At 45.2% G+C, this 26,654-nt stretch overlaps 2 protein-coding genes across 3 annotated transcripts; one reads left to right on the plus strand and one right to left on the minus strand.

Moving 5' to 3' along the window:
• LOC101285899 (zinc finger protein 501) lies at positions 1-9,410 on the plus strand. Its single transcript, XM_033411869.2, has 4 exons — positions 1-257; positions 2,304-2,342; positions 4,161-4,287; positions 5,624-9,410. Exons 1-4 carry the CDS (start codon positions 243-245, stop codon positions 7,003-7,005), a joined length of 1,563 nt encoding a protein of 520 aa, XP_033267760.2. The 5' UTR covers positions 1-242; the 3' UTR covers positions 7,006-9,410.
• On the minus strand, positions 8,979-26,654 carry LOC101286153 (zinc finger protein 304-like). Of its 2 annotated transcripts, none has more exons than XM_049703257.1 (3): positions 25,469-26,654; positions 24,008-24,134; positions 8,979-15,338 (listed from the first exon to the last, which is right to left on the minus strand). In XM_049703257.1, exons 1-3 carry the CDS (start codon positions 25,499-25,501, stop codon positions 15,304-15,306), a joined length of 195 nt encoding a protein of 64 aa, XP_049559214.1. In that variant the 5' UTR covers positions 25,502-26,654; the 3' UTR covers positions 8,979-15,303. The 2 variants fall into 2 exon arrangements, with proteins under 2 accessions (XP_049559214.1, XP_004283304.2); XM_004283256.3 differs by lacking the exon at positions 8,979-15,338 and adding an exon at positions 20,095-22,055 and having other exon boundaries at positions 25,469-26,392.

Below are 26,654 nucleotides of genomic sequence, written 5' to 3' on the forward strand. Positions count from 1 at the left end.
GTGGATCGGCGACATTTTGTAAACACGGATCTGTTCACTGGTGGTGAGGTTGAGGACGCTGGTCTAGCCCGAGATCAAGGAACTAGGAAGCTGCTGTGCCAGCTGCTCTGAGGCAGCTCTGAGGCGGGTCTAAGGCTCGGCGTGGGCGCCATCCAGCCTGACTCTGTTGCGGGGCCGGGACGGGGGCTGAAGTGCCCGGGCCCCACCTTCGCACACAGACTCCCTTGGCGGCGGCAGCGCTGATGGGTCCGATTCAGGTAAACGCTGCGCCCTCAGGGCCCTCCCCCAACTCTTCTCATTCTGCACTGTTTCTGATCTTACCAATTTTTTCTTACGCGTGTTCTATGTTTATATTTATTCGTGCCCCCAAACCTTGGTTTTCCGAATTTTAAAATAATGACCTGCGTGGAGAAAAATTGCACAGAACTTATACATACAGTTGAATAAGCAGCTCTAAAATTAGTATCTGTTAAGCGCTGAGGTCAAAAAATGCGATCCCAGAAGCCGCCAGTGGGGTCCTTCAAAACAATTATACCCATCCCTCAAAAGTTAAAGTATTGTCTGTTGTTTAAAGTAAGCGTTTCCTTGCTTTTCTTGATAGTTTTGCCAACTATGTGGAAAATATTCGATGGCTGTAGTTTAGTTCCGGTCGCTTGTTTTAAAACTTAATTAATGGAATCGTATAAGTATTATGATGTGTTTTTCTTCATTTGCACAATATGGTGTGACCTTACGCATGTTTTTCATGCAGGGTATCTATTTTCCTTTTTGTGTAGTATTCTGTGGATATGAATACATGAGTAAAATGTCTGTACGTTTTCCTGTTGAAGGCCTTTTTTTGCCTATGGTTTTTTGTTTGGTTTTTTTTTTTTTTTCGGTTTGCTTTCTGTATCTATAAGCACTAGTACTGTAGCCATACTTGGAATGTGTTCTGGAGTATATAAAGCACACATCTGTCTAGTTTATATGTTAAAATTTTTATTGTATTTAAATTAACATTTCCACTTACTCATCTTGTTTTGCTGTGTTACTAATTTTAACTTAGTTCTTTGAATGAAAATTATACTTAAACTATTTCATAATTATATTTTGACACACACTTATGCCTTACATAAACTTACTTTTTTACAGTCTGCACACACACAGAGGGTTTTCGTGTTTTAAGAGATTGTGCTCTTCCACTAATATTTATTTTACTGTTAAATAATTTTCCTCTGGTGATCTTGTAAGAGAAAATGATTAAAATATTTTGTTAAAATACTTGTTTTAAGAGGGCTGAAAAGAATCATTGTAAGGATAAAAAGTCATAATGCTTCGAAACCCTAGCAGGATATTAAGAGCTCAAGAAGATATTTCCATGTCTATGAGGATGGAATAGAGGCTAGGTCCTATATCTTATTTCCTTTCTCTTAAGTTTAAAGAGTCCAAAATGAGGTCCAGTTATCCCCAACTGCTGGAGGCCAAGCACTTTTACTGATTCTAGGAACAACCCCTTTATCAGAGATTCATTTTGAATGCATAGTCAGAAAAATGGTGGTTCTGTTCTCTTCCACCAGAGAGAAAAGCATGTAGGAAATTACAGATAATCTGAATATTTATGGAAAATTTAACACCAAAGAATATGGATAAGTATTAAAAGTACATATTCTTAAATTATACTATACAATGTTATAGTAATTTCAAATCAGAATTTAATCTATGGATTATGTAAACTGGGATTTTATATAAAACAATAATTTTTAATATAACCAGAGTAAAATTTGAAAAGGAAGTATAAGAACTCCTGGCCACCTGTTAGGGCCAGCTACAAGCTATGGGAAGAGAAAAATATGATATAGGCAAGGGACAAACAGATAGAAAAAGGGAAACAAATGGAAGTGTCTGGAAGTGTAAGAAATAGACCTGTACGTAAAATGAGACTAAATTTTGATATTTGTTGCTCAGGGCTTTAATAGTGCTATATGACCTGCCAACACCACTTCCTCGCCAACACGATCCCTTATTCTTCTGGCTCACTGGGCTTCAGTCACACCACCCTCGTGGGTGCTGCTCAAACACACCAGGCATGACTCTGACAGAGAGGATTTTCACCTTTTTGTCCCACTTCTGGGAAGCCTTTTCTCAAGTTATCCATGTGACTTTATGGCACAACTCTATAACATTTTCTGCCCTCTTTTACATGCTTTATTTTTCCCTTGAGCATTTATCTTCGACTTCAGTATTAAACGGTTCACTCATTAATCTTCTTTTTCGTCTATGTTGCTGATGGGAATTAAAGTTACATGGCCCTGCTCTTCCCACAGGTTCCACACTCAGCAGAACCACTTATGGACACTGCACTGGTGAGTGTCAGGTGTCCTGGAACTCTTTTGCTGCCACCCTTCCTGGCCTTGGTATCTCAAGACCCTAGAGAAACCGTAAGCCCAGGTTTCTAAGTCCAGGCCAGAGGTTATATGGACAGATACCCATTTTTGGCAGCCAGTGGACTGAGATGTGAAAGGTTGTCTTAGGTACAGGGGTTAGTATGTACAAATGCTTGGGGATGAGAGTGAGATGGGAGTGTTCTAGGACTTCTAGGTCTCTATTAATGTCTGGTGAGGATGGAGAGCAAGGGGGCCAGAGTCAGGCCTAAAGTGGTACTTTGAGAAGTTGCACCTAGAATGGTACTCTCAGAAGTCTGTTCTGAGAGTGATAGCAGCCATGGTATATTTGGAACAGAGGAGAAAAATGATCTTACTTAGGATTTAAAAGGCTACCCCTGGGTGCAGAATGCAGAACAGACTGGGGGAGAGGAAGACAAGGAGATTATCAAGGAGGCTGTTGCAGTCATCCAGATAAGCATTGGTTGTGGCTGGACAGGGTGGGTGGATGTGGAGGTAGGAGAAACACTTGGCTTCTGGATTTGCTTTTAAAGTAGGGGCTGACCAGATTTTCTAAGGTAGAGGGATCACAGATGACTCCAGAGTTTTTTCCCTTTGCATCTGGGAGTGTGGAAGTACCATCAAACTGAGATGCAGAAGTCAGTGGTAGGAGTCCTTTTTACCAAGAGTATTAGGATTTGGGTTTTGGCCATGTTGAGTTTCAGCTGTTTCAGTGACTCCCAAGTAAAGAAGACAAGTGGACAGCTGAACATGCAGATCTAGAGTGCTGGGGAGGGTTCAGGATGCATTAGGGGACAAGGGAGGAAAGGGGGGCTGTGGGTGTCACAAAGACATTCAAGGAACAGGACTGATCATCAGTGACACAGAAGGGGGTGGTGAAAGTCCAGCAGGTGGCCCAGGTTTTCATGGGAGAGTGGCTGTGAAATTGATGCAAAGGGAAAGCAGAAATGGAGGTGAAGTGATAGTGAAGTCAGGCTGCTATTATTTCTCCTCCTATGCACTCACCAGACTTTTGTGGTGGAACTTGGGGAGTTTCTGTCACAGTGTCAGATGAGTTTACCTTAGGTGTGTCAAGTGGGTGTGGATTTTAAATGGGTGTTTAAAGGTTCTAATTGGTGAAGAGACATAGTGAGGAATACAGAAGTGGAACCAGACCAGGGGTATTTAGATCTGCATGTTTTGACTGAGGTTAAAGTCAGGAACAAGGCCTGGTGGGGAAACCTTCAGAATAGGGCTGGGGAACCACCAGTGGAGAGATGGGGTACGGTGGGATCCAGTTGCATTGGCAGGCACTTTCTGATGCCATGTGCAGAGGATATGTGAGGAGGCAGGAGACATGCCAATTTTGTGGGCCGGGTGGTGGTGATGGGGATCAGATGTATGAGGAGTTAGCCAGTGAGTAATACGCATGTGGAGAAGGTGTGTGACCACGTTGCCCCAGGGCCCTCATACAAGGAGTTTGAGAGGACAATGAGCCCAAGTTTGTTTGTGTCTAGGTAACGTGATCCTGGGGACTCTCAGGCTGTTGTCGCGCAAGAGAGGGAGGGGGCCCTGCATACCAGGTCCACAGCTTAGATGGCATCTATCTGTCCACCTGCCTGTTGTTGCTGAGAGTTCTACCTAGTGCTCAAGGAAGCACGAAGAGTTATTCAGTACCAGTGCCCTCTGAGTTAGGGAGCTGGGGAGGATGATGAACCCAGAGTGAGTATGGGTTAGGGGTACTTATGGGGTCCTGGGGAGAGAGGCTGCTTATGGAGACATCTGTCCCTGTCATCACAGGGCTCTGTGACCTTTGAGGACGTGGCTGTGTACTTTTCCCAGGAGGAATGGAGGCTTCTTGATGAGGCCCAGAGATTCCTGTACCATGATGTCATGCTGGAGACCTTTGCACTTGTTGCATCATTGGGTAAGGCCCTCACACCTATCCCAGCATCCTGGGCAGGCCTCTGCCTTTCCCCTTTTTTCCAAAGGCAAGTCTGTTTTTTCACAGCTAGACAGTGTGCACATCTCTATTACTGCTTCCCTGTCATCTGTGCTGTCGGTGCTAAGGCTAAGTGTGTATATGACCTCCTTTCACAAGTAGACCTAATGCCAAGTGCTCTGAAGTTTTTTCAGTGAAGGTTTTCTGTGTCAGATAACTTGGAATTAGTCCAGTGGGTTTCATTAGTCTCAGCCACTCCCTGCTAAGTTGACTGTAGACCCATGCCACCTCTGTACTCCATGTTCTGCCCTTTTCTGGCTGTCATTTTCTGGGGCCTGACAGTACCAGGAATTGCTCGGACCCGACATGGTCACTTTTTGTGGGGTCCACCTGGCTGTTGCTGTGATATTCTCCTCAAAGATTCAATATGTGATACTGTTTTTCTTTCCTTAGATTGTTTTGGAATTGATTGCCCTTGTGGGCCAGTGTTGACCGCTCACCTGTCCTGTCTTTCCCTTAGGACTTGCATTTTCTAGGTCGCATGTTGTCTAAGTGAAGCTGAGAGGAGAACCCTGGGTACTTGACAGAGTGGACATGACTCCAGGCACAACATGAGGGGCTCAAAGTGAACCTGGGTCTGGTGATTGGCATCAGGGGAAGGATGTTATATTATGGTTGGAGTCAAGTCATATCAGGAACATGTCCTGTGCCTAGCACTGTTTTTGTGCCAAGGACAGTGACTGTGTACCTCATTTCTATCTTTCCTACCCATTCTTGACACTTTACTACTTCTGTCATATCTACTCTGACTTCGAACCCAGGATTATCCCTCACTTCTCTGTCTTCCATTCCGCATTGGTCCTCTCCATCCTCACTCCTCTGTGCTTTTCAGTATTGCCTACACTTAACGTGTCATGAGTCCTGCACCTATCCTCAAAATAGTCCTTGAACACCAGCTACTCAGTGACAATTGGATTTTCCTGGGCCTGGACACAGCTTTCCATACAGCACACATGTGTCACCAGCAACCAAGGCCCTGGTGAAAACCGTTCCTGGAGGAGTGAGTTGTGGACCCCAGCTCCTCCGTGTGCTCCACCCCATCCTTGTGCCTTTTGCCTGGTGAATCCTCCCTGTTCTGTTACGTGGAGAGGCACAGTCCTGCACAGCTGCACTTTCTTTACCTGCCCCCAGCTCCCTTGTCCTGAAAACAGTCCCATGGATTATTTCCTTGGTATGTCAGACACATATTTGATATTTGTGATGGGGCTGCCTCCTTCTACCAAAATCTACATGAAGTTCATACATATGTCTGTGCTTTCAGGTTGTTGGCATGGAGCAGAGGTCAAGGAGACACCTTCTGAGCAGAATGTTTTTGTAGAAGTGCCACAAATAAATACTTCAAAGACAAACCTGTCCACCCAGGAGGCCTATCCCTGGGAGAGGTGTAGCCCAGACTTAGAAGGTGGTTTGCATCTAGCTGAGGACCTCGGAACAAACCCTGGCCAGAAACTGTGTGGGTCAAGTGTGAAATTTCACCAGCACAGTGGAAAGAAACTCTTTAGAAGAGATGTGGGTAAGGCCTTTATGAACAGCCACATAATCCATGCATCCAAGAAGTCTTACACATGCCAGGAGGCTGGGAAGAATTTCCCTGGTAGCTCTAGCCTTCTCCAGCACCAGGTCACTCCACAAAAGGACGCCGAATGTGTGGAAGCCTTTCACAACGAACAAAGGCACTATAAGTGCAGTGAATGTGGTAAAGCCTTCTGCCGCAAGTACAGGCTTGCTCAGCACCAGAGAGTCCACACTGGAGAGAGGCCTTATGAATGCAGTGAATGTGGGAAAACCTTCAGCTATAAACACATACTTATTCAGCACCAGAGAGTCCACACTGGAGAAAGGCCTTATGAGTGCAGGGAATGTGGGAAAGCTTTTAGCAACAAACCCACACTTGTTCGGCATCAGCGAATTCACACTGGAGAAAGGCCTTATGAGTGTAGTGAATGTGGCAAATTCTTTAGCCAAAGCTCCAGCCTCAGTGAACATCAGAGAATTCACACTGGATCACGGCCTTATAAATGCAATGAATGTGGAAAATTCTTTACGTCCAACTCCAACCTAATTAAACACCGTCGAGTTCACACAGGCACAAGGCCTTATGAGTGCAGTGAATGTGGGAAATTCTTTAACCAAAGTCCCAGCCTCATTAAACATCAGAGAATCCACACTGGTGAACGGCCATATGAATGCAGTGAATGTGGGAAACTTTTTAGCCAAAGCTCTACTCTCATTAAGCACCAGAGAGTTCACACTGGAGTAAGGCCTTATAAATGCATTGAATGTGGGAAACTTTTTAGCCAAAGCTTTGGCCTCACTCAACACCAGAGAATTCACACTGGAGAAAGACCATATGAGTGCACTGAATGTGGAGAATTCTTTAGCCAAAACACCCAACTTACTCAACACCGAAAAGTTCACACTACAGAGAGGCCTCCTGAGTGTAGCAAATGTGGAAAAGTCTTCAGTCAAAGGTCTGCTCTGACTGAGCACCAGAAACTTCACAGCCCAGACAGAGCCTTTGAGTGCAGCAAATGTAGGAAAGCTTTCAGCCGAAGGTCTAACCTCATACGTCACCAGAAAGTTCATACTGGAGAAAGGCCTTCAAATGAGATAAGGAGAACAGTGAATGAGCTGTCTCCTTAGTTAATACATCATACTGAATAGGCTCTGTGAGAGAGTCATCAACTGGAAGTTGAATGCCATACATCTGAACAGCCCTAGTGTGTAGATTGCCTCTGAGTACCAGGTTCAGAGGAAGCTTTTAAGGAGCTACACACTACTTTCTAACCTGTGCAGGGCCCTTGCCAGACTAACGTCAGTGTGAGTTTCTGTGGTAAAAATCATCTTACCTCTACCAAGTGGCAGTCACCTCAGTGTAATCAGGGTAGGTAGACCTCTGTTTTCTCGCATCCTGTGGAGGGAAGCATGAGTAGCCTGAGCACTTGGGTGTTACCATTCTCTTGTGTCTAACTGACTAGGCCATGGACTTAACCAGCTTTGACCAAGGTGACCCAGTCTGGGTTCTGCTGGTGGCTTACAGAGGGTTACCTTTTTCAGTGGCATTATTTCATGTCATACTCTGGATGGATTTTTCTAGCTCTATGTCACCTGTTTGGGAATTTTGTATACCTCAGTGGGGATAGTATCATGGCAGAGAATAGTTTTCATTGCAGTTTGTGTCTAATTTGCATTGCTGTCCAAGGCCTCCTGCAGGGCTTTGTGGGAATAATGTTGTGAGCTGGATATCAGAATTTTTGGTGGGTCCTTACATCACCCTTAGATGAGGTGAGTTGTGAGAACCACCAGTGTTTTTTTGTTTGTTTGTTTGTTTCTTTTTGTGTCGTACGTGGGCCTCTCACTGTTGTGGCCTCTCCCATTGTGGAGCACAGGCTCCGGACGCACAGGCTCAGCGGCCATGGCTCACGGGCCCAGCCGCTCTGCAGCATGTGGGATCTTCCCGGACTGGGGCACAAACCCGTGTCCCCTGCATTAGCAGGCAGACTCTCAACCACTGCGCCACCAGGGAAGCCCCACCAGTGTTTTTTGGAGCAGCATGAGTTGTTCTCTTTTTCACAGAGGATGTCACATCATACCCCCTGTACTGTTCAAGAGAAGAAGTTCTCTAAGTCCAGCTGGAAAAGAGCCATGAGCCATAATGTCCAGAACGTCGTAGGCTGGTGTTGCTGAGCGTTAGATTACAGACATTAGGTGGGAACCATATTTGGTACAGAAACACTCAGGGAATTAGTAGGAAGTGAGAGACAAGCAAACAAGTAAGGATGGGCCTTTTCTAAAGCTGCATCCAGTAAAGCAACTGTACTCTGATAAAAAAACAAATTGCTGTAATTTGGGATCTTTAGGAAAATAAAAAATAAAGTTGCATTCACAAATGTACCGGGATTATGGCCATAAAGGATAAAGTTTTTGCAGAAATCCTTAGGAGGTACAGGGCTGTTTCTCTTCTCCTGAGGTCCAAGTCAGTGTCAGACTGAATACTGTAAAGGTTTTAGGATCCCACAGCATCTCCAAATTGTTTATCTCAAGGCCGTTGCTGCAGTGAAAAGAAAAAATGAGGAAGGGGAAAATCGTGTAATCCTGGCATGTTATTTTTATGACTCGGGAAGAGGTCCTGGATAACTCAAGTAGAAACACCTTTCATTGCTATAAAGACAGGTGTCTTTATTGCTACTGTGACAGTCCCTCCCATGAGACAAGAAGAGTTGATGGAGTTGATGTGTTGGTTTCCAGAGTTCTACTTTTCCAAAAAGGAGATTCAGATTTTTATGTGAAGCCAATTTTTATTAAAACTTAATCAAGCTATATCGTTGGTAGGCACTCAACTGAATATACTTAAAATGTACAGCTTGGTAAGTTTTAGTATGTGTAAAATCACAACCATCATTATAATAACAAACATCCATCAGTTCCATATCTACCTTGACATCTCTCCATGGGCTCCCAGGCAACTACTGTTGACTTTCTTTCACATTCAATTAGTTAATGTTTTCTAGAGTTTTAATATCATTGGAATCTTAATGTGTTTACTTTTGTATTTGCCTTTTTCTTTCATGGTGCATGATTATCTTGAGAATCATCCAAGTTGCTGATGTGAATAGTTCTGTTTTTTTTTCTTTTTGCCATGCCACAAGGCTTGTGGGATCTTAGTTCCCTGACCAGGGACTGAACCCAGGCCCTGAGTGGTGAAAGCACGGAGTCCTAACCACTTGACCACTAGGGAATTCCATAATAGTTTATTGTTTTAATTCCTGAAAAATACACTGTTTGGATATACCACCCTTTGATTGTTTATCCATTCATCTGTTAAATGATGGGGTTTTGTGGTTTGTTTCTGGTTTGGCTATCACAGATAATCTTATTATGAATGTACATAAAATCCTTTATATGAATATATGGTTTCACCTTCTAAAGTGAATGACTGGACCCTTTTGCATTCCCATCAATTGTATGGGAGGATTCAAGTTCCCCTATATCCTTCACCTGTACTTGGTTGTTATATTAAATGTATTAAATATTAACCTGTTTTAAAAGTGTGTAGAGTTATCTTACTGTGGTCTGATGACATTTCCCTAATGGTTCATCATGTTGAACATTTTTAATGTGTTCATTTGCCAGCTGTGTATCTTAGATGTTCACAGTAGTTATTTTCCAACTAGTAGTGAATGTTGGCTGATATTTCCCTTTTTATAATAACTAAGAAGACAATAAAAGAAATGTGTTAGAACTTGAGTTTTCTGAAGTTACTTTGCTGGGTGGAATGTTTGTGCTATTCCCAGCGTACAGTCCCCATTAACTTATTCTCCATTACTTTTTTTTTTTAATTGATTTTTGGCTGGGTAGAATCTTCGTTGGTGGGAGCTGCGGCGAGCGGGGGCTGCTCTTCGTTGCGGTGTGCAGGCTTCTCATTGCGGTGGCTTCTCTCGCTGTGGAGCACAGGTTCTAGGCATGCAGGCTTCAGTAGTTGTAGCTCATGGCCTCTAGAGCACAGGCTCAGTAGTTGTGGCACATGGGCTTAGTTGTTCTGTGGAATGTGACATCTTCCCGGACCAGAGCTTGAACCCGTGTCCCCTGCATTGGCATGCAGATTCTCAACCACTGCACCACCAGGGAAGCCCCGTTACTTTCTTAAGTCTAGACAAGTAATAAAACAATGAATCGACCCTTGGTTGTAGTGTTTGCCAATTTCCCTGGTACACATACTCCAACTGTGGCAATTTCAAGTTGTGAACATGAGGTTGTTACCAAACCAGGTAGCATTTCCAGAGGTGCACAAGCCAAACACTGAGACACCAAGGTTTGTGGGAGAGAAAAAATTCATTCACAGGGCAGCCAATGGAGGAGACAGGAGAGCAAGCCTGAGATCCACCTCCCTGGAGTTGGGGTCCTTGAGTTATTTATGGGATAAAGACACACGGTGGTCTTAGGTGTGGGGAAAGGTGATAGGGTGTGAGAAAATGTGAGGTGATTGGTGTGTGCGGATGTATCTGCATTACATGTTTCTTCATGGGATGCATGTTCAGAAATAGTCACTTTGCATGATCTGAGGGTGGAGTTTTTGGCCATCTGATGTCCAAAGGGCATTCACTGAACACTTGTGCAGGCCAAATTTTACGGGTTGGTAGTTACAATCAGTCTTAACTAGCTCAAAGTGTGTAAGAGCTGACTCTTAAGTTCCTAAAATAACAACTGGGTGGACTTCCCTGGTGGCACAGTGGTTAAGAATCTGCTTGCCGGGCTTCCCTTGTGGCACAGTGGTTGAGAGTCCGCCTGCCAATGCAGGGGACACGGGTTCGTGCCCCGGTCTGGGAAGATCCCACATGCCGCGGAGAGGCTGGGCCCGTGAGCCATGGCTGCTGAGCCTGCGCGTCTGGAGCCTGTGCTCCGCAACGGGAGAGGCCACAACAGTGAGAGGCCCACGTACCGCAAAAAAAAAAAAAAAAAAAGAATCTGCCTACCAATGCAGGGAACACGGGTTCAAGCCCTGGTCCGGGAGGATCCCACACGACGTGGAGCAATTAAGCCAACGCGCCTAGAGCCCATGCTCTGCAATGAGAAGCCACTGCAATGAGAAGCCGGTGCACCACAACGATGAGTAGTCCCTGCTCGCCACAAGTAGAGAAAGCCCGCATGCAGCAACAAAGACCCAAGACAGCCAAAAGCAAAAACAAAAACAAAAACAACTGGGGCTCCCTTTACTATAGTGATCCATACATCAGAGGTGTTATTTACAGGGGTCGTTAGGGAGTCTTGTGATATTACTTAGGCCATATGAAGCTTGGAGCATATGCAACTAAAGAGAGAAAAAAGCTAAAACAAGCTTAATCAGTGAAGGCAGTTTACAAGCAGAGGGGTTTTGACAAGCTGTTCCATTATCTGTGGTTCTGTAAGACAAACTCAAGGATTTCTGTTACTCACCAGCTTCTGTTAACCCTATGGGGCATGGTTTCAAGGTCACCCAGTGTGGACTTGGGAAGATGTGAAGTAGCACACCATTACAGTCTGTTTCCATTATACAGATACCCATAAATAACACTGAGAACATAGATTAGGATAAAATGTAAAAGAATTCCGAAGGGACAAGTTTTGAGTATTTTCACTTGACCTGTGTAAAGGATGACATCACAGGCCTGAGCTGTCCAGTCTATTCATTTCAAAGAAATGTGTGGCACTTACTTGCCCAGCTCCTGCGAGACAATCTCCAAGCTCTCGATACATTCACTAATAAAAGTGTCTTTATTTACCTGGCCCTTGGGTTGTGCTAGGCAGTTTATGCTAATACTGTGATTTATGGTGGGGGGGCCTTAGGTCTCTGTATCAGTTTGACATTTGGAGAAGCTAGGGAGTAAGGTCAGCCACACAGGTGTCCCTGTGTGTGACAGATACTCCAAAAGAACCCTGGACAACACCAAGGCTTGTGTGAGGTTCCCTGGTTAGCAGTACTCCATGTGTGCTGTCACAAATTGATGCTGTGAGACTTAAGCGAGGGGGCAACTGGAACCTGGCAATGTGGTCCCACTTGGACTCTGTCCTATAGCGCCATCTTCCTTTACCGCTTTTAATCTGTATCCTTTCACTGTAATAAACTGTAGCTACTGAGCTTAACTTTCTTTAACTTTCTTTCACCTGTAACAGATATGTTTCTCTAGAACTATTTTTTTTTTTGGCTGCTTGGGTCTTTGTTGCTACTCGTGGGCTTTCTCTAGTTGCAGCGAGCTACTCTTCATTGTGGTGCACGGGCTTCTCATTGTGGTGGCTTCTTGTTGTGGAGCACGGGCTATAGGCGTGGGCTTCAGTCATAGAGCCAGTGATGGTGTCCCATCCAGTGACCAACACATATTTCTTACTCCACATTTTGATATGTATTCAGTTTTTTATTTATTTATTTATTTATTTATTTATTTATTTATGGCTGTGTTGGGTCTCATTGCTGTGCACGGGCTTTCTCTAGTTGCATTGAGTGGGGGCTACTCTTCATTGCACTGCGCGGGCTTCTCATTGTCGTGGCTTCTCTTGTTGCAGAGCACCAGCTCTAGGTGCACAGGCTTCAGTAGTTGTGGCACACGGGCTCAGTAGTTGTGGCTCACGGGCTCTAGAGCACAGGCTCAGTAGTTGTGGTGCACGGGCTTAGTTGCTTTGCTGCATGTGGGATCTTCCCGGACCAGGGCTTGAACCCGTGTCCCCTGCATTGGCAGGCGGATTCTTAACCACTGCACCACCAGGGAAACCCTCTAGAACTATTTTTCCTAATTTAATTGAGTAACTACATAATCACTGTTAATAACTTTCTGTAATATTCATTTCAAGTATTTTTCAGAGATGATTTCAACTCCCTGTGCATTCAGTGTTGCTGCAATTTCAGGTTACTTGATAAATCAGTTCCCATCAAGGAGATGGGATCATGGAATCCCAAACCTTTGTCTCTCGAGTGGGATGCCCCCTTCATACCCAGGCTTCGAAGGTTAGAAGGTCACAAGCTATCTTGGCAGGAAATGACATGTGATAATTCGCTCTCCTTTATGGATAGGTTTCAATCCTTAAATATGCCTGTTTCTGAAAGTCTGCCGATTCCTGAATACCAGACTTCCCAAAAACTCATATGAGACCTGCTCTGGCTTTTTTTGAGGTGACTGCCTGACAATTAGAACTCTCCCTTACAGGCAGGCAAACAGGAATTTCCTTTTTTTGTTGTTGAGTCAGATACCAAGTTCAATTCACTGTTAGTTCACAAGTTTGCAAACCTTTCAACGGTTCAACCTGTTAAAACTTATGATAGTTATGAGTTTGGACTTGTGACAAACTGATACACACGTGAGATTGAAAAGGCAATATTTTCTATTCTTGCTGAACTTGCTGTTATCTATATTTTACATATACTGAATACAAAAATGGAAAATGCAAATGTAAATTTTGTGATGAATTTCCTGAAGAGTGAATATTCACTAAATGTGGTAAAAGTCCTCTCCAAGGTCTTTGTATGATACGCAGTTGTTCATTCAAAATTGAAAATGATGGACAGGTTACTAACTGTTAAGCATGAGAGATGTATGATTTCCTCAACTAGTGTCAAAGCACGTGAAAAAATAATTTTTAAGACAAATTCAGATTAAGAAGGTAAAATAGTAATAGGAGAAGTTGTAAGGAGCTTCCACACTGAGTATCATCAGTCCTCCAGCTCACACTACTGTTGAGCCTGTGTCTCACTAATCAACGTTCAGTGGAGAAAAGGAACAAGATAAACTGGATATATCCACTGTAGAAGCTATGTTACAACATATTATGTTTATTGTGGAAGTCCCACTGAGATACCGTCTGCACTGCCTGTCACCGCAGACCCCAGCCTTCCACCAGCTGCAGTACCCACATATGTCCCTTGTGCCTTGCTGCTCAAGGTCAACTTGAGTCCGTGAAGACATGGTAAGTCAGCAGTAGGTCTAAACTCTGCTCTGTGTTGAGTTTCGTGGCTTTTCGTTCTCAGTTTGACACCTGGATTTTATTGTTAGTTCCCTGTTGTTTGAGATACTTGGTGGATCATGCCATTCCTTTTCATACCGTTTTTGATGTCCTTTGAGTTATATTTTTTGTTTTTTGGGTTTTTTTTCCTGCGCTGTCTGGATCACACAGGGAAGTCCTGTGTGCCTGTGTTTCTGAATAGCATAACTATCCTAAGGATGATTTGGGCCTTCAATGGCCACTCTGGGGGACACTTGATTTGAACAAAAGGGTTAATTTGAAAGACACCTTTGAAAATAAAGGAAAGAGTTCTCAGGCCCAATGGATAGTATTTTTTCTTAGTATGCAGAGGACTCCAAATTAAGTTCTGAAATAAAAGTTACATCACTAGGGCTTCTCTGGTGGTGCAGTGGTTGAGAATCTGCCTGCCAATGCAGGGGACACGGTTTCGAGCCCTGGTCCGGGAAGATCCCACATGCCGCAGAGCAACTGGGCCCGTGAGCCACAACTACTGACCCTGCGCGTCTGGAGCTTGTGCTCCGCAATGAGAGGCCGTGATAGTGAGAGGCCTGCACACTGCGATGAAGAGTGGCCCCCACTTGCCACAACTGGAGAAAGCCCTTTCACAGAAACGAAGGCCCAACACAGCCAAAAATAAATACACGTGAAAAAAAAAAGTTTAAAAAGTTACATCACTAAAAGATTTTTTGGCCAAAACTAATGAGCAAGTCGACAAACTTCAGCAGGAAAAAAGTAGACTCATTCCCCTGTAAATCCACCCTCTCTTTGTCCTGCAGTAGCCTCCCACATCCAGTGCTCCCACCCCCTTATCCTTCTGATCTCTCTCCTTAGCACCTCTCCCCCTACTCTTTCGCTTTTGCTCAGACCCCCTACTGTAACTGAGCAAAAGCCAAACTGACATTGAGTGTTTGCAGCAAAGTAAGGGTTTGTTGCAGGGCACCAATCAAGGGAGTGGGAGACAAGTCTGACACCCACTGCAATTGGGTCTTTGAGTTGTGGGGTTTTAGAGGGGAGGAACAAAGAAGCTGGGTTTAATCATCTGGTGACATTTCTTAATCATAGTTTCAGGAATAAGGATGCCTATGATTTATGAGTCTCTTGTCTGGTGGTCCATGACCAGGAAAAATCGACTGTATAGTAATTTAATCATTAAAACAAAAATATTTTTAAACTATAGGAGATTTTCAGACAGACTAGAAAGAATTCCTAATTTCAACAGTTGGGAGTCACAGAGGTGCTGATGTTAAGAGCAGCTGTTTCATGTCATTTTACCAATGGTGTTAAATGTGAAGGTGGAGACCTAATTCAAAAATAGAACTTGGAATAATTAGCCCCGGGACATCCCTGGTGTTCCAGTGGTAAATAATCCGCTGTACAATGCAGGGGATGCGGGTTCGATCCCTGGTCAGGGAACTAAGATCCCACGTGCCAAAACTACTGAGCCTGTGCACCTCAATGAAGATCCCACACGTGCCACAACTGAAGACCTGATGCAGCCAAAAATAAATAAAGTAAATAAATAATAATTTTAAAAAAGAATAATTAGCCCCTTTTGAACTACAAAGCCTGGCAGCTCATATTTACAAGACAGGATCTGAAGAAAACATGTGTCCTTGCAGATCAGCAGGGACTATGGGGTCCACACCCCAACCAACCACCTATTGAAAAGGACACTTGTAAATACTGTCAATAGAAGAGAAACTGGAAAAAAGCGTCTCCCATCTTATGAAGAAAAACCAAGTTACTTCAAATAACTCACAGATTTTCCCCATTTCAACAGTAACACTTGGACCATTGACTGAAAAATCACAAGCATTCCTCCTGCTCTGTGATACCATCCCTGTAAATTTAATAGAAAAAGACTTACTAAACTACACGCTGCTAATTATCCTATGGGTAAAAGGAGAAATTACAAGGGAAATTTAAAAAACATAAATATTTTGAACTAGATGAAGATAAAAATGCTACATATAAAAATTGATGTAGGAACTCCCCTGGTGGTGCAGTGGTTAAGACTCCGCACCCCCAATGCAGGGAGCCCAGGTTCGATTCCTGGTCAGGGAACTAGATCTCACATTCATGCCACAACTAAGAGTTCACATGCCACAACTAAGGAGCCCGTGAGCTGCAACTAAGGAGCCTGCCTGTCGCAACTAAGACCTGGTGCAACCAAATAAATAATTAAATATTTTTTAAAAATCCCCAAATCTACAAAGCCATTATCACTCATCTATATAGATATAAAATACATTAACAAAATATCAGAAAACTGTCTCGGCAACATACACAAAGGAGTATACAACGTGATCTGGGGGATTTGTCCCAGGAAATGCAATGTTGGCTTAACATCTGAATATCAATTAATGGAATAAACCATATAATAAAATAAAAGACAATAAGACCCCCACACACAGCCACACGATTATTATCTCAATAAATGGAAAAAACTGGAATGGAGAGTGTAGAAATAGACGAACACAAATACATTCAAGTGGTTTTTGAAAAGGGAACAAAGGAAAAGGAATGGAGAAAGAAGTCTTTTCAACAAATAGGCTTTAAAAAGTGATCCAGGGACTTCCCCGGTGGCGCAGTGGTTAAGACGCCACCTGCCAATGCAGGGGACATGGGGTCGAGCCCCGGTCCAAGAAGATCCCACATGCCACGGTGCAACTAAGCCCGTGTGCCATAACTACTGATCCTGCACTCTAGAGCCCGTGAGCCATAACTACTGAGCCTGTGTGCCACAGCTACTGAAGCCAGTGCACCTACAGCCTATGCTCCACAACAAGAGAAACCACCACAATGAGAAGCCTCCACACTGCAATGAAGAGTAGCCCCTGCTAGTCACAACTAGAGAAAGCCTGCACGCAGCACTGAAGACCTAATGAAGACAAAAATATAAATAAATAAATACATTTATTTAAAAAAGAAGAAAAAAGACTCCATGCTCCCAATGCAGGGGCTCCAGTAGGGGAACATAAAGATAAAGATCTTTATACACATAAAGATCCCACATACCGCAAGTGCGCCTGCGCACTGCAACTAGAGAAGCCTGTACGCCACAGTGAAGACCCAGTGAGCCAAAATAAAATTAATTAATTAAAAAAAATGCTAAGAGATAGTAAAATAGGTAATAAATTATGTATCCTGTTTATAAAATAAAGAAAGAAACAATAAAAAAGTGACCTAGGGAATTCCCTGGTGGTCCAGTGGTTAGGGCTCCATTTCCAGTGCAGGGGGCATGGGTTTGATACCTGGTAGGGGAACTAAGATCCCGCAAACTGTGCAGCACAGCCAAAAAAAAAGTGATCCAGACACACATCTTATACCTTTTACAAATATTTTCTCAAAACTATAAAACACCTCGAAGATAACATAGGAGACAATGTAAGTTACCTTCGGTTTAGCAATCACTTTTTAGATGCAGCACCAAAAACACAATCCATGAAAGAAAAACATAGTAATCTGGACTTGACTAAAATTTAAAATTTCTGCTCTGCAAGACACTGTTAAAAGAATATGAAGAGGGACTTCCCTGGTGGTCCAGTGATAAAGAATCTGCCTTCCAATGCAGGGGACATGGGTTCGATCCCTGGTCGGGGAACTAAGATCCCACATGCCACGGGGCAACTAAGCCTGCACGCCACAGCTGAGCTCACGCACCTCAATGAGAGAGCCCGCGTGCTGCAAACTACAGAGCCCATGCACCCTGGAGCCCGCATGACACAACTAGACAGAGAAAACCCACACGCCACAACTAGAGAGAAGCCTATGCACCACAACGAAGAACGTGCATGCCACCACAAAGGATCCCACGTGCTGCAACTAAGACCTGATGCAGCCAAAAAAAGCTAGCCATCAAAAGCTTATTAAAAAAAGAAGAATATGAAGATATTCATCATATATTATTAGGGAACTGCAAGTGAAAGCAACAACAATATACTATTACCACACACCTGTGTGAATGGCAAAAGTCCAAAACACTGACATCAAATGCTGATGAGGATATGGAGCAACAGGAACACTCACCCACTGCTGGTGGGAGTGCAGAATGACAGCCACTTTGGAAGAGAGTTTCTTACAAAACTAAACATACTCTTACTATATGACCCAGTAAATCATGCTCCTTGGCTTGAACCCAAACAAATTGAAAACTTATACCCACACAAAACCTACACACAATGCATAATGCAGGTTTATTGATAAGTGCCAAAACTTGGAAGCAATCAAGATGTCCCTCAGTCAGTGAATGGATAAACAAACTGTGGTATAGCCATACAATGGAATGTTATTCAGTAATACCTTATACACAAATCTTCATTGGAGCTTTATTTGTAACAGCCAAAAATTGGAAACAACCCAAACATCCACTAACAGGTGAATAGATAAAAAACAAATGTGGTATATCTATACAATGGAATAATTCTCAACAATACAAATGAACAACTGATACATGCAACAAGATGGATTAATCTCAAAATAGTTATAGTTAGTGAAAAATGCCAGAGTCCCACTTCCCAGAAAGTATATACCATAGGATTCTGTTTATATGAAATACTAGAAAGTGCTTGCTATTACTTGTGAATTGTGAGAAAGGGGGTTAGAAAGGACTGGAAGGAAAGGATTATAAAGGGACACAAGGAATATTTAGGTTGTGTGGGATATCTCCATTATCTTGGTTGTATGGTCTTATCAGTATATACACACATGGTGAAACATAACACGTTTTACACTTTACATATATTCATTTTATTTCATGTCACAATACCTCAATAAAGATGTTAAGAACTCAATGTTCCCCATAAAAATCCGTATTTACCATTCCTCTTGGAAAGTCACATCTGGCAACTGTTCTGGTTCAACCATATCCCTCTCCCCACAATTTAGGAGGATAAGCCCTTCCTCAATATCAGCAAAAACTAGAGAGCAATGAAGTCCACATCCACTACTGTCATTAGGAATGTTGGCTGGGTCAGACAAGCCCGATCCCTGGATCTCCCTTTTGTCAGTGCTGGGGTTCCTACCTGTGCCTGTGATGGCCATAACATCAACAGCCGAGGGAGGTACAGAAATCTGCAAACCTTTAGATTATCTACTGTGACAGTCCGTTGGCCACAGGAGACTCAGATATCTGAAGGTCCTTAGAATTTCTGTACCATTCATGCCATACAGCCAAAATCACATGGACATTTACAGATGCCTCCGTTAGAATAGGCACACATCCTCTCACTAGCCACAGTCATCCTCACTCCAGTATCTCAGCGTTTCTATACCAACTATGATTCCCATATTGCCCTAAAAGGCTAAAGACTTCCAGTCAATGATACTTGCCTATGGGATTCTGGACATCAAGGACTGGCTCCTGTACAGGTCCAGGAGACAGAAATCCCTCAAAAGCGATGGGGAATATGGGACATTCCCTAGGAAAAAAGGACCCAATTCATGTTGCTTCCACAAGCACTGGAGATTTCCACACCAACTGTGCCCTCCTCAGAATGAACTCTGGGCTCACAGGAAATCCTGACTTCTAAGCCACAGGATTAGGTGCACAAAGCTCTTCAGTCTTTTCTAGCAAGCCTTGGGCAACAATGCAAACTAGGCCAAACTAGACTGAGAGGTATTCTCTGCCATCCTACTGTTCCTTCTGAGGCACATAAAGTTGGTGCCAACAATAGGTGTTCCTCCCTTCAGGCTGGCGAAACCCAATTTTTTTTCAATCCATTAGACACAATGAACTGACCTCCCAAGAGTAAAAGCTGCCACAGCAGGCCTTTATCACTGCACAAACCAGAGTAGCATGGGGCAGGGAGTTCCAAAGTTGGGTGACTTGAAAGCAGGATAAATAAGTCACAGCTATCATGTTACAGTCAACATTGTCAAGGAAATCTTGTCTGGTAATCACCAGCAGATTCCAGTTCAGATCCTTTTGGCCAGAGATAGATCATGGTCACTCAGAACCCCGTCATGGGGAAGGAAATGAGGATCTTCAATACACTCAGAACATTCATGATCCCCTAGAGGGATCAGGAGAGACAGCACAGGGCTCCACCTTTCCTGAGCATATTGGAGTAACTGACAGACACTGTGGAAACTTAACACCAATGAGATGGCTTCCACCACAGGCACTGGCAGTGATATAACTGTCAAGAGCCCTGGACAGTTGAGGAAGTGCAATGCACCTCATGAGAGCTTCTCACCTATGTGGTACTTGTTGGGAATCTCCCCAGGGTGGATGTACGATTGTACAAGGTTGACCTGCTGGCTCCCTCACAAAGGGCACTCACAGAGCTCTTCTCTGGTGTGAGTCCTAATACCTTGAACAAGAATACAGCACATTTTCTGCATTCATAAGGCCTTTCTCTAGTGTGAACTTTCTGGCTGCTAAACAAGTGTAACAGATGCAGCTAAAGGGCCACCAAAGATGTTGCATTCATGAGGCCCTTCACCAGTGTGAACTTTCTGGTGCCGAACAAGATGGGAGTTTCTGCTATAGGCTTTCCCACATTCACTGCACATGTAAGGCTTCACTCCAGTGTGAACCCTCTGGTGAAGGATGAGGCTAGAGTTGCGGCTAAAGAATTTCCCACATTCACTGCACTCATAAGGCCTTGCTCCAGTGTGGACTTTCTTGTGCTGAACAAGATGGGAGCTACTTATGTAGGCTTTCCCACATTCACTACACACATAAGGCCTTGCCCCACTGTGAACCCTCTGGTGTAGAATGAGGCTGGAGTTGTGGCTAAAGCATTTCCCACATTCACTGCACTCAAAAGGCTTCGCTCCAGTGTGAATTCTCTGATGCACAATGAGGTTGTAGCTATGGCTAAAGAATTTTCCACATTCGCTACACTCATAAGGCCTTTCTCCGGTGTGGATTTTCTGGTGCTGTACTAGCGTGTCTTTACGGCTGAAGGCCTTTCCACACTTGCTGCACTCATAAGGCCTTGCTCCAGTGTGAATTATCTGGTGCTGAACAAGTGTGTCTTTGCAGCCAAAAGCCTTCCCACATTTGCCACACACATAAGACCTTGCTCCTGTGTGGACTCTCCTATGTTTAATGAGGCTGGAGTTATGGCTAAAGAATTTTCCACATTCTATGCACTTGTAAGGCCTTGCCCCAGTGTGAATTCTCCAGTGCTCAATAAGGTGAGAGCTTTGGCTAAAGAATTTCCCACATTCACTGCACTCATAAGGCCTTTCTCCAGTGTGAACTCTCTGGTGCTGCACAAGGTGGGAGCTTCTGCTGTAGGCTTTTCCACATTCACTGCAGTCATAAGACCTTTCTCCAGTGTGAACTCTCTGGTGCTGAACAAGCGTGTTTTTGCGGCTAAAAGCTTTTCCACATTCGCCGCACTCATAAGGCCTTTCTCCAGTGTGAATTCTTTGGTGCTGAACAAGGTGGGAGCTTCTGCTGTAAGCTTTTCCACATTCACTGCATGTATACTGTCGTTTTCCAGTGTGAAATTTCTGGTGGGTTTTTAGGTGAGACAGGTGAATGAAGGCCTTTCTACACTCCTTACACACATGTGAAATTTCTCCACTATGAATTTTATTGTGATGAGTAAGAGCCGATTTCTCCTTAGACAGATGTCCACATGGTAGGCACCTAAAAGCTCGCACTTCAGCCTGAGTTATCTGGTTGTCATGGAGAGTGAAGGTGTTCAGGAAGGCTTTCCCATTGTCACTGCAATTAAGAAGCATCAGTTCATCACGGTCTCCCTGGTGTCGCCCGAGTCTGGAGCTTTGTGGAAAGGGCTCCATGAACTCAGCCCTTCTGCATGGACTCATTCCATTGTGAGTACTTTGGTGCTGGAAGAGGCCAGAGCTATCTGGCAAGTCCATCCCTTCCTCCCTGCAAGTAAAAGGTCTCCCTAACATGTGGACAGCACAGCTCTTCACAAGTAAGGCCCCATCATCATCCCTTCTGATGGGATTCTTCCCACTATATTGCTTCTGAGGCTGATAAAAGTTTTCACTGAACAGGAATCCTCGCCCAGAGGGATCACATGTGTACTGTTTCTGTGCAGTGCATGATCTCTGGTGTTCAGCCAGGTGCAAAATGTCTTTCAAGAGTGGGTCACATATCTCACATGGGTGGGCTTTCTGGATAAATGGACATGACTCAGGAGTCCTGACCTCTGATACTCCTACAAGAATGCTCTGCTCAGAAGGGGCCTCCTCATTGTCTGATTCACACCAACAACCTGAAAGCAAAGAAATGCTAGTGAAGGACATGTTGATTTTGGTGGGAAGCAGCAACTCCATCACATATGTATGTGTGACACACCAATGAATGAGTCCACTGGCTTTTGGCAAGATGAGGGAGCCAGGATCAGGGTGAGGAAGCATCCATTGTCAGTCCTGGGCCTCTAAACGTCACAGTATGGAGGAACTCTAATGCTGGGTTAAGACACAGTGATGGTGGACAGTACCAGAAGTAGAGGCAAGGTCTCCAACTCACTCCTCTACAAAAGGGTTTCAGCAGGGCCTCAGCTGCTGGTGTCAGGTGAGCTCTGTGCAGAAGGCTGCGTCCAAGCCCAGGAAAATCTGATTGCAAGTAAGTAGCTGGTTCTTAAGGACTACATACGGATATGTGCACAACTCATAACACATTATAGTAGCCAATGTTGCAGAGCAATGTGGACGGAGAAGAGGAGAATGAGTGAGAGACACAGAGGCCAGAGAGGTGGGGAAACAACAAAGGGATGGAAGACAGAAGAGAAACATCAAGTGCCAAGAATGGGGAAGGAAAGGGAGAAGTGAGGTACTGCTATGTGCCTTGGCAAGAAAACACTGGTGAACACAAAGCAGGTTCAGTATGATGTGAACTCAGCCCTAAGATGGCTCTCTTTCAGCTCCCATGCAGCAGGGCGAGGCCCTCTATGGCCTCTCTCACTGTGGCTGGAGTCAGGGCTCCCTGTCAGGCACCCGGGGCTTCCTGCCCCTCTCCACCTGGGCAACTACATGGGATCCGGAAGTTGGAGGTTGTAAAAAAAACAAAACAAAACATAGGGGAAACTAACACAACATTATGAATCAACTATACTGCAAGAAAAAACAAAACAAAACATAGAGCAGATGAGTGACCTAGACAGACCCATCCCACAAAAAATAGAAAATGTTAAAAAAAAAAAAAAGACAAAAAAACCCGAAGGAGGATTCAGCGGAACATCCCTGTGTCTTCCACAAGCAGTGACCATGTCAGTACCTACAATTTCTGGCATAGTCATGCACCAGGAAATCTCAGCCAGAAGATGGGGGCAGAACATGGACACAGAGGCATTATGGACATGGAAGGGCCCAAGCCAGACAGAATCTGTGAAGCAGAGTGAAAGAGCCCTGAACTCCTAACCCGATCCTGAAAGGCTTTTGGCATAGGTGTCGGGACTGCTCAGCAAGGGAGGGGACACCACACACGGCCCAGCCTTGGCACCCACAGCACCTACTCTGGGAAACAAAGAAGGGAAGGAGAAGAGTCACTGATCTGGCTGGACTGAAAGAGCTGCCCCAAGGGAAGTGGGGAGAAAGCAAACCCCAAGGACACTGGAGTGGGCATGAGGGCCTGTGGAAGGCAGCCTCTCCGATGGCCCCCAAGAATGCCTACCTCCCAGTATTCCTGCCCCTGTGTAGGCCGCTTCCCTTGACCATAGGCTGGACTGATTGACCCATTTTTAAGGAACAGAACAGGGCAAAAATGATGGGATCATTTTCTACAGGTCAGGTTAGAAAAAGACCAGCCATCATCCTGGACGTTCTCTCTTGCACACTTGCTCAGAGAAGGCACTTTCCATGTTATGAGGTGCACTACAGAAAGGCCACCATGACAAGGAATCGAGGGAGGCCTCTGACCAAAGCCAGTGAGGAACTAACGCTCACAGTTCAACAAGCCGCAAGAAATTACATCTTGGAAACACAAAACATGAGTGAGTTTGTAAGTGGATTCTTCCCGAGAATGGCCTTCAGATGAGAACACAGGTTTGGCTGACAGCTTGACTGAAACCTCATGAGAGACCCTGAGCCAAAAGCACCCAGGTAAGCTGTGACAAGCGAGGTTCCTGGTACACTGAAAGTTACATAACGCATTTTAATTGTTTTAAGTCACTAACTTTTGGAGTAATTTACCATGTACCAATAGATAACTGAAACAGGGACTTACCCAGCGAGGCCACAAGTGCAAAGTTCTCCAGCATCACATCACGGTACAGGAGTCTCTGAACTTCCTCAAGGAGCTCCCACTCCTCCCGGGAGAAGTACACAAGTACATCCTCAAAGGTCACACAGCCCTGCCACGAAGGGGACAGTTGAGCTCACAGACAACAGGAGTCCCCACTCTACCCATTAACCTACCCACCCCCGTGTCCCTATCCTCCCCAGCTGCCCAATTCAGAGGCGATACTAGACCTTAACACCACTATTGCCTGCTCTCTCCTGTCTCTCTGATCGCTGTGTGCAGCCCAGAACAGAACCAAGCATCTGAGCAGATATATTAATATATTATGGAAGCTATGGGCCTTGCATGAGGGGCACCAAACACTCTCCGGCTGGCATCCTCCAGAACATGCCTCCCAGACACAACTTTGAGGCCATCAGTCCACACTGCTCCCAACATGTACATCACTCTGAACCACCTTCGTCATATCGGGACCACAACCCATTAACACTGACAACCTTCTGATCCACACCATATGCACCTCCAAGGCAACCTCCACTCCTGAAGTCACTCTGCATACAGTATCCAGGAAGTACTCATATGTCTTTATGACAAGCACCACTGCCACCCAGGTGCCTAAGGACTCCCAACTCAACCTTACCTCCAAGCATTTACACATGCCGTTCCTGGGTCTAATACACTCTTCCAGTCCTCATCCTATTGGCTGCAAGAAGCAGGAACCTCTTCATATAACTCTCGATCTAAATTTAGGATGCTGAGCTAGAAAGGACCCCTCCGATAAAGCTCCCAGACTCAAGTGCAGGGGACAGGGCAGGTGAAGAGTCCCAGAATCTCACTATGTCTCATCAGAAAATCTCCAACGACCCTAGTTTAAAAACATATACAAAATCCATACACCTCTCTAACCTCCACTGCCACCACTCTGGTCCACCCACCATCAACACTCACCTGGACTGTTGCAGTAGACTCCATCCTGGTCTCCCTGCCCACCCTCAGGCTTCTCCAATCTTTCCACTCTGCTACAAGAGGAAGCCTGTTAACACCTATGTCAGATCACTTCCCTTCTCTGTTACACATCTTCCATGGCTCCCGCCACCACCAGAAAAGAGGCCCAGCTCCTCAGGCTGCCATTCTAGGCCTGATCCCTGACTGCCTGCTCTCTATTCTCAACAAACATAACATAAACCTGCGGTTTCCTGAACACTCCTAATTCATTCTCACCTCCAAGTGTTCGTACCAGTTGGCTCCTGGGCCTTGGAAGCCATTTCACGCCTCACCCCATCAACACTGGGAAAGGGAACCTCGCCACATATCCACCGTCAAGGACCGCCCTTCACCGCCTTTATACTCAAGAAAAGGGAGCGATGAAGGCGAAGTGCTGAAAGCTCTAGAACACACCATCCCCTACACCTGAAGCGGTGAGGGCTTGAGGGACCCTCCACTCACCTGAGCTCGGTCCATAAGCCCCGCGGCCGCCATGGGATCCTCTGAGCAGAACCGGGTCGAGAAACTGGCGACTGGAGCGGGCTCTGCGGAAGCAGCCGAACCCCCACCCCACACTGGGCGGAGTGGCCTCGGGACGACTGTCGCACTCAGAGCCTCAGGCTCCCCCTTGTAAAAAAGCGCTCAGGCTCAGGGTGCCGCCTCTGGAAGCGGACGAGGACGGAGGGCGGGTGCGAAGGCCTCGGAAAGAGCACAGCCCCGGCCAGCACCTCCGCGCAAGGCGGCCCGTAACACGACGGGGACCATGGATCCTAACAACGACGCGGAGGGAGATCCTATCCTTTCTACTGTCCTTCCCTGTTCGCTTCCGAAGAGCCGCATGGAAGGCGGACCCCAGCAAGGCCTCCCAGCCAACCTCCTCAGCCACTCCCGACAGCCTTGGCGCAAGCAAAACACGTCACGGCCGCGACGCCGGAAGTCCCGCCTCTGCCGGCAAGGGCGGCAGGAAACGCCCATCTTCCGGACTGTCATTGGCGCAGCGCGGATGCGCCGGGCACAGACTTCTGGGTAAAGGAGTTTGTGTCCTCATACCAACTTTCCGGCTCTCCACGACAGCGGTGCGGAGTCTGGTGGAGGGAGAAAGATCGGGGAGGAATTTGGTCGCGGAGGGCCAGAACCCCTCTTAAAGGCGACGCGTCCAGATTTCCGTGGTCACCTGTGACAACGCCGCGTCCTCCGCCGTCTCCAACAGGTGGAGCATTCTTTCATCCTGGGAGAACTGCTTCACCTCTCTTGAGTTTTGGGGACTGAGATTTAAATTGAACAATGAATATCCCTCTCTCGTGCAGTCTTCGTTTAAAAACATGAAATGTTCCTCTAATTCGTTCATACCCAAATTGGGTCAGCATCACTGTGAACTTACTAATAATGCAAGTTCTCGGATCCAACCTACACCTTCTAACACAGAAACCCCCGCGGGTGGGAGCTCTCATTAAAAGTCATGAGCACCTCCTTCCCCCAAAGTTCAACTAAAATGGGAATATACTACAGCCTACCTCATGGGAAGTGAAATGAAAAGTGCTTACCACAAGGCCTGCTGCTAAATACACACAAGCTATTATTGTTATTCATCATCTCCACAAGATTCTCACACATACAGCTATAGGAGGATATCAGAGGCTCCTCTTCG

The sequence above is a fragment of the Orcinus orca genome, chromosome 20 (genome assembly GCF_937001465.1).
Source record: "Orcinus orca chromosome 20, mOrcOrc1.1, whole genome shotgun sequence".
NCBI classification, from domain to species: domain Eukaryota; kingdom Metazoa; phylum Chordata; class Mammalia; order Artiodactyla; family Delphinidae; genus Orcinus; species Orcinus orca.

Coding starts and splice junctions, on each gene's coding strand:
- LOC101285899 (XM_033411869.2), top strand. Junction 2,343..4,160: donor CACTTATGGACACTGCACTG/GTGAGTGTCAGG, acceptor CTGTCATCACAG/GGCTCTGTGACCTTTGAGGA. Junction 4,288..5,623: donor TGCACTTGTTGCATCATTGG/GTAAGGCCCTCA, acceptor CTGTGCTTTCAG/GTTGTTGGCATGGAGCAGAG.
- LOC101286153 (XM_004283256.3), bottom strand. CDS start 25,501: ATGGCGGCCGCGGGGCTTATGGACCGAGCTCAG. Junction 24,135..25,468: donor GGCTTATGGACCGAGCTCAG/GTGAGTGGAGGG, acceptor CCTTCGTGGCAG/GGCTGTGTGACCTTTGAGGA. Junction 22,056..24,007: donor TGCACTTGTGGCCTCGCTGG/GTAAGTCCCTGT, acceptor CTTTGCTTTCAG/GTTGTTGGTGTGAATCAGAC.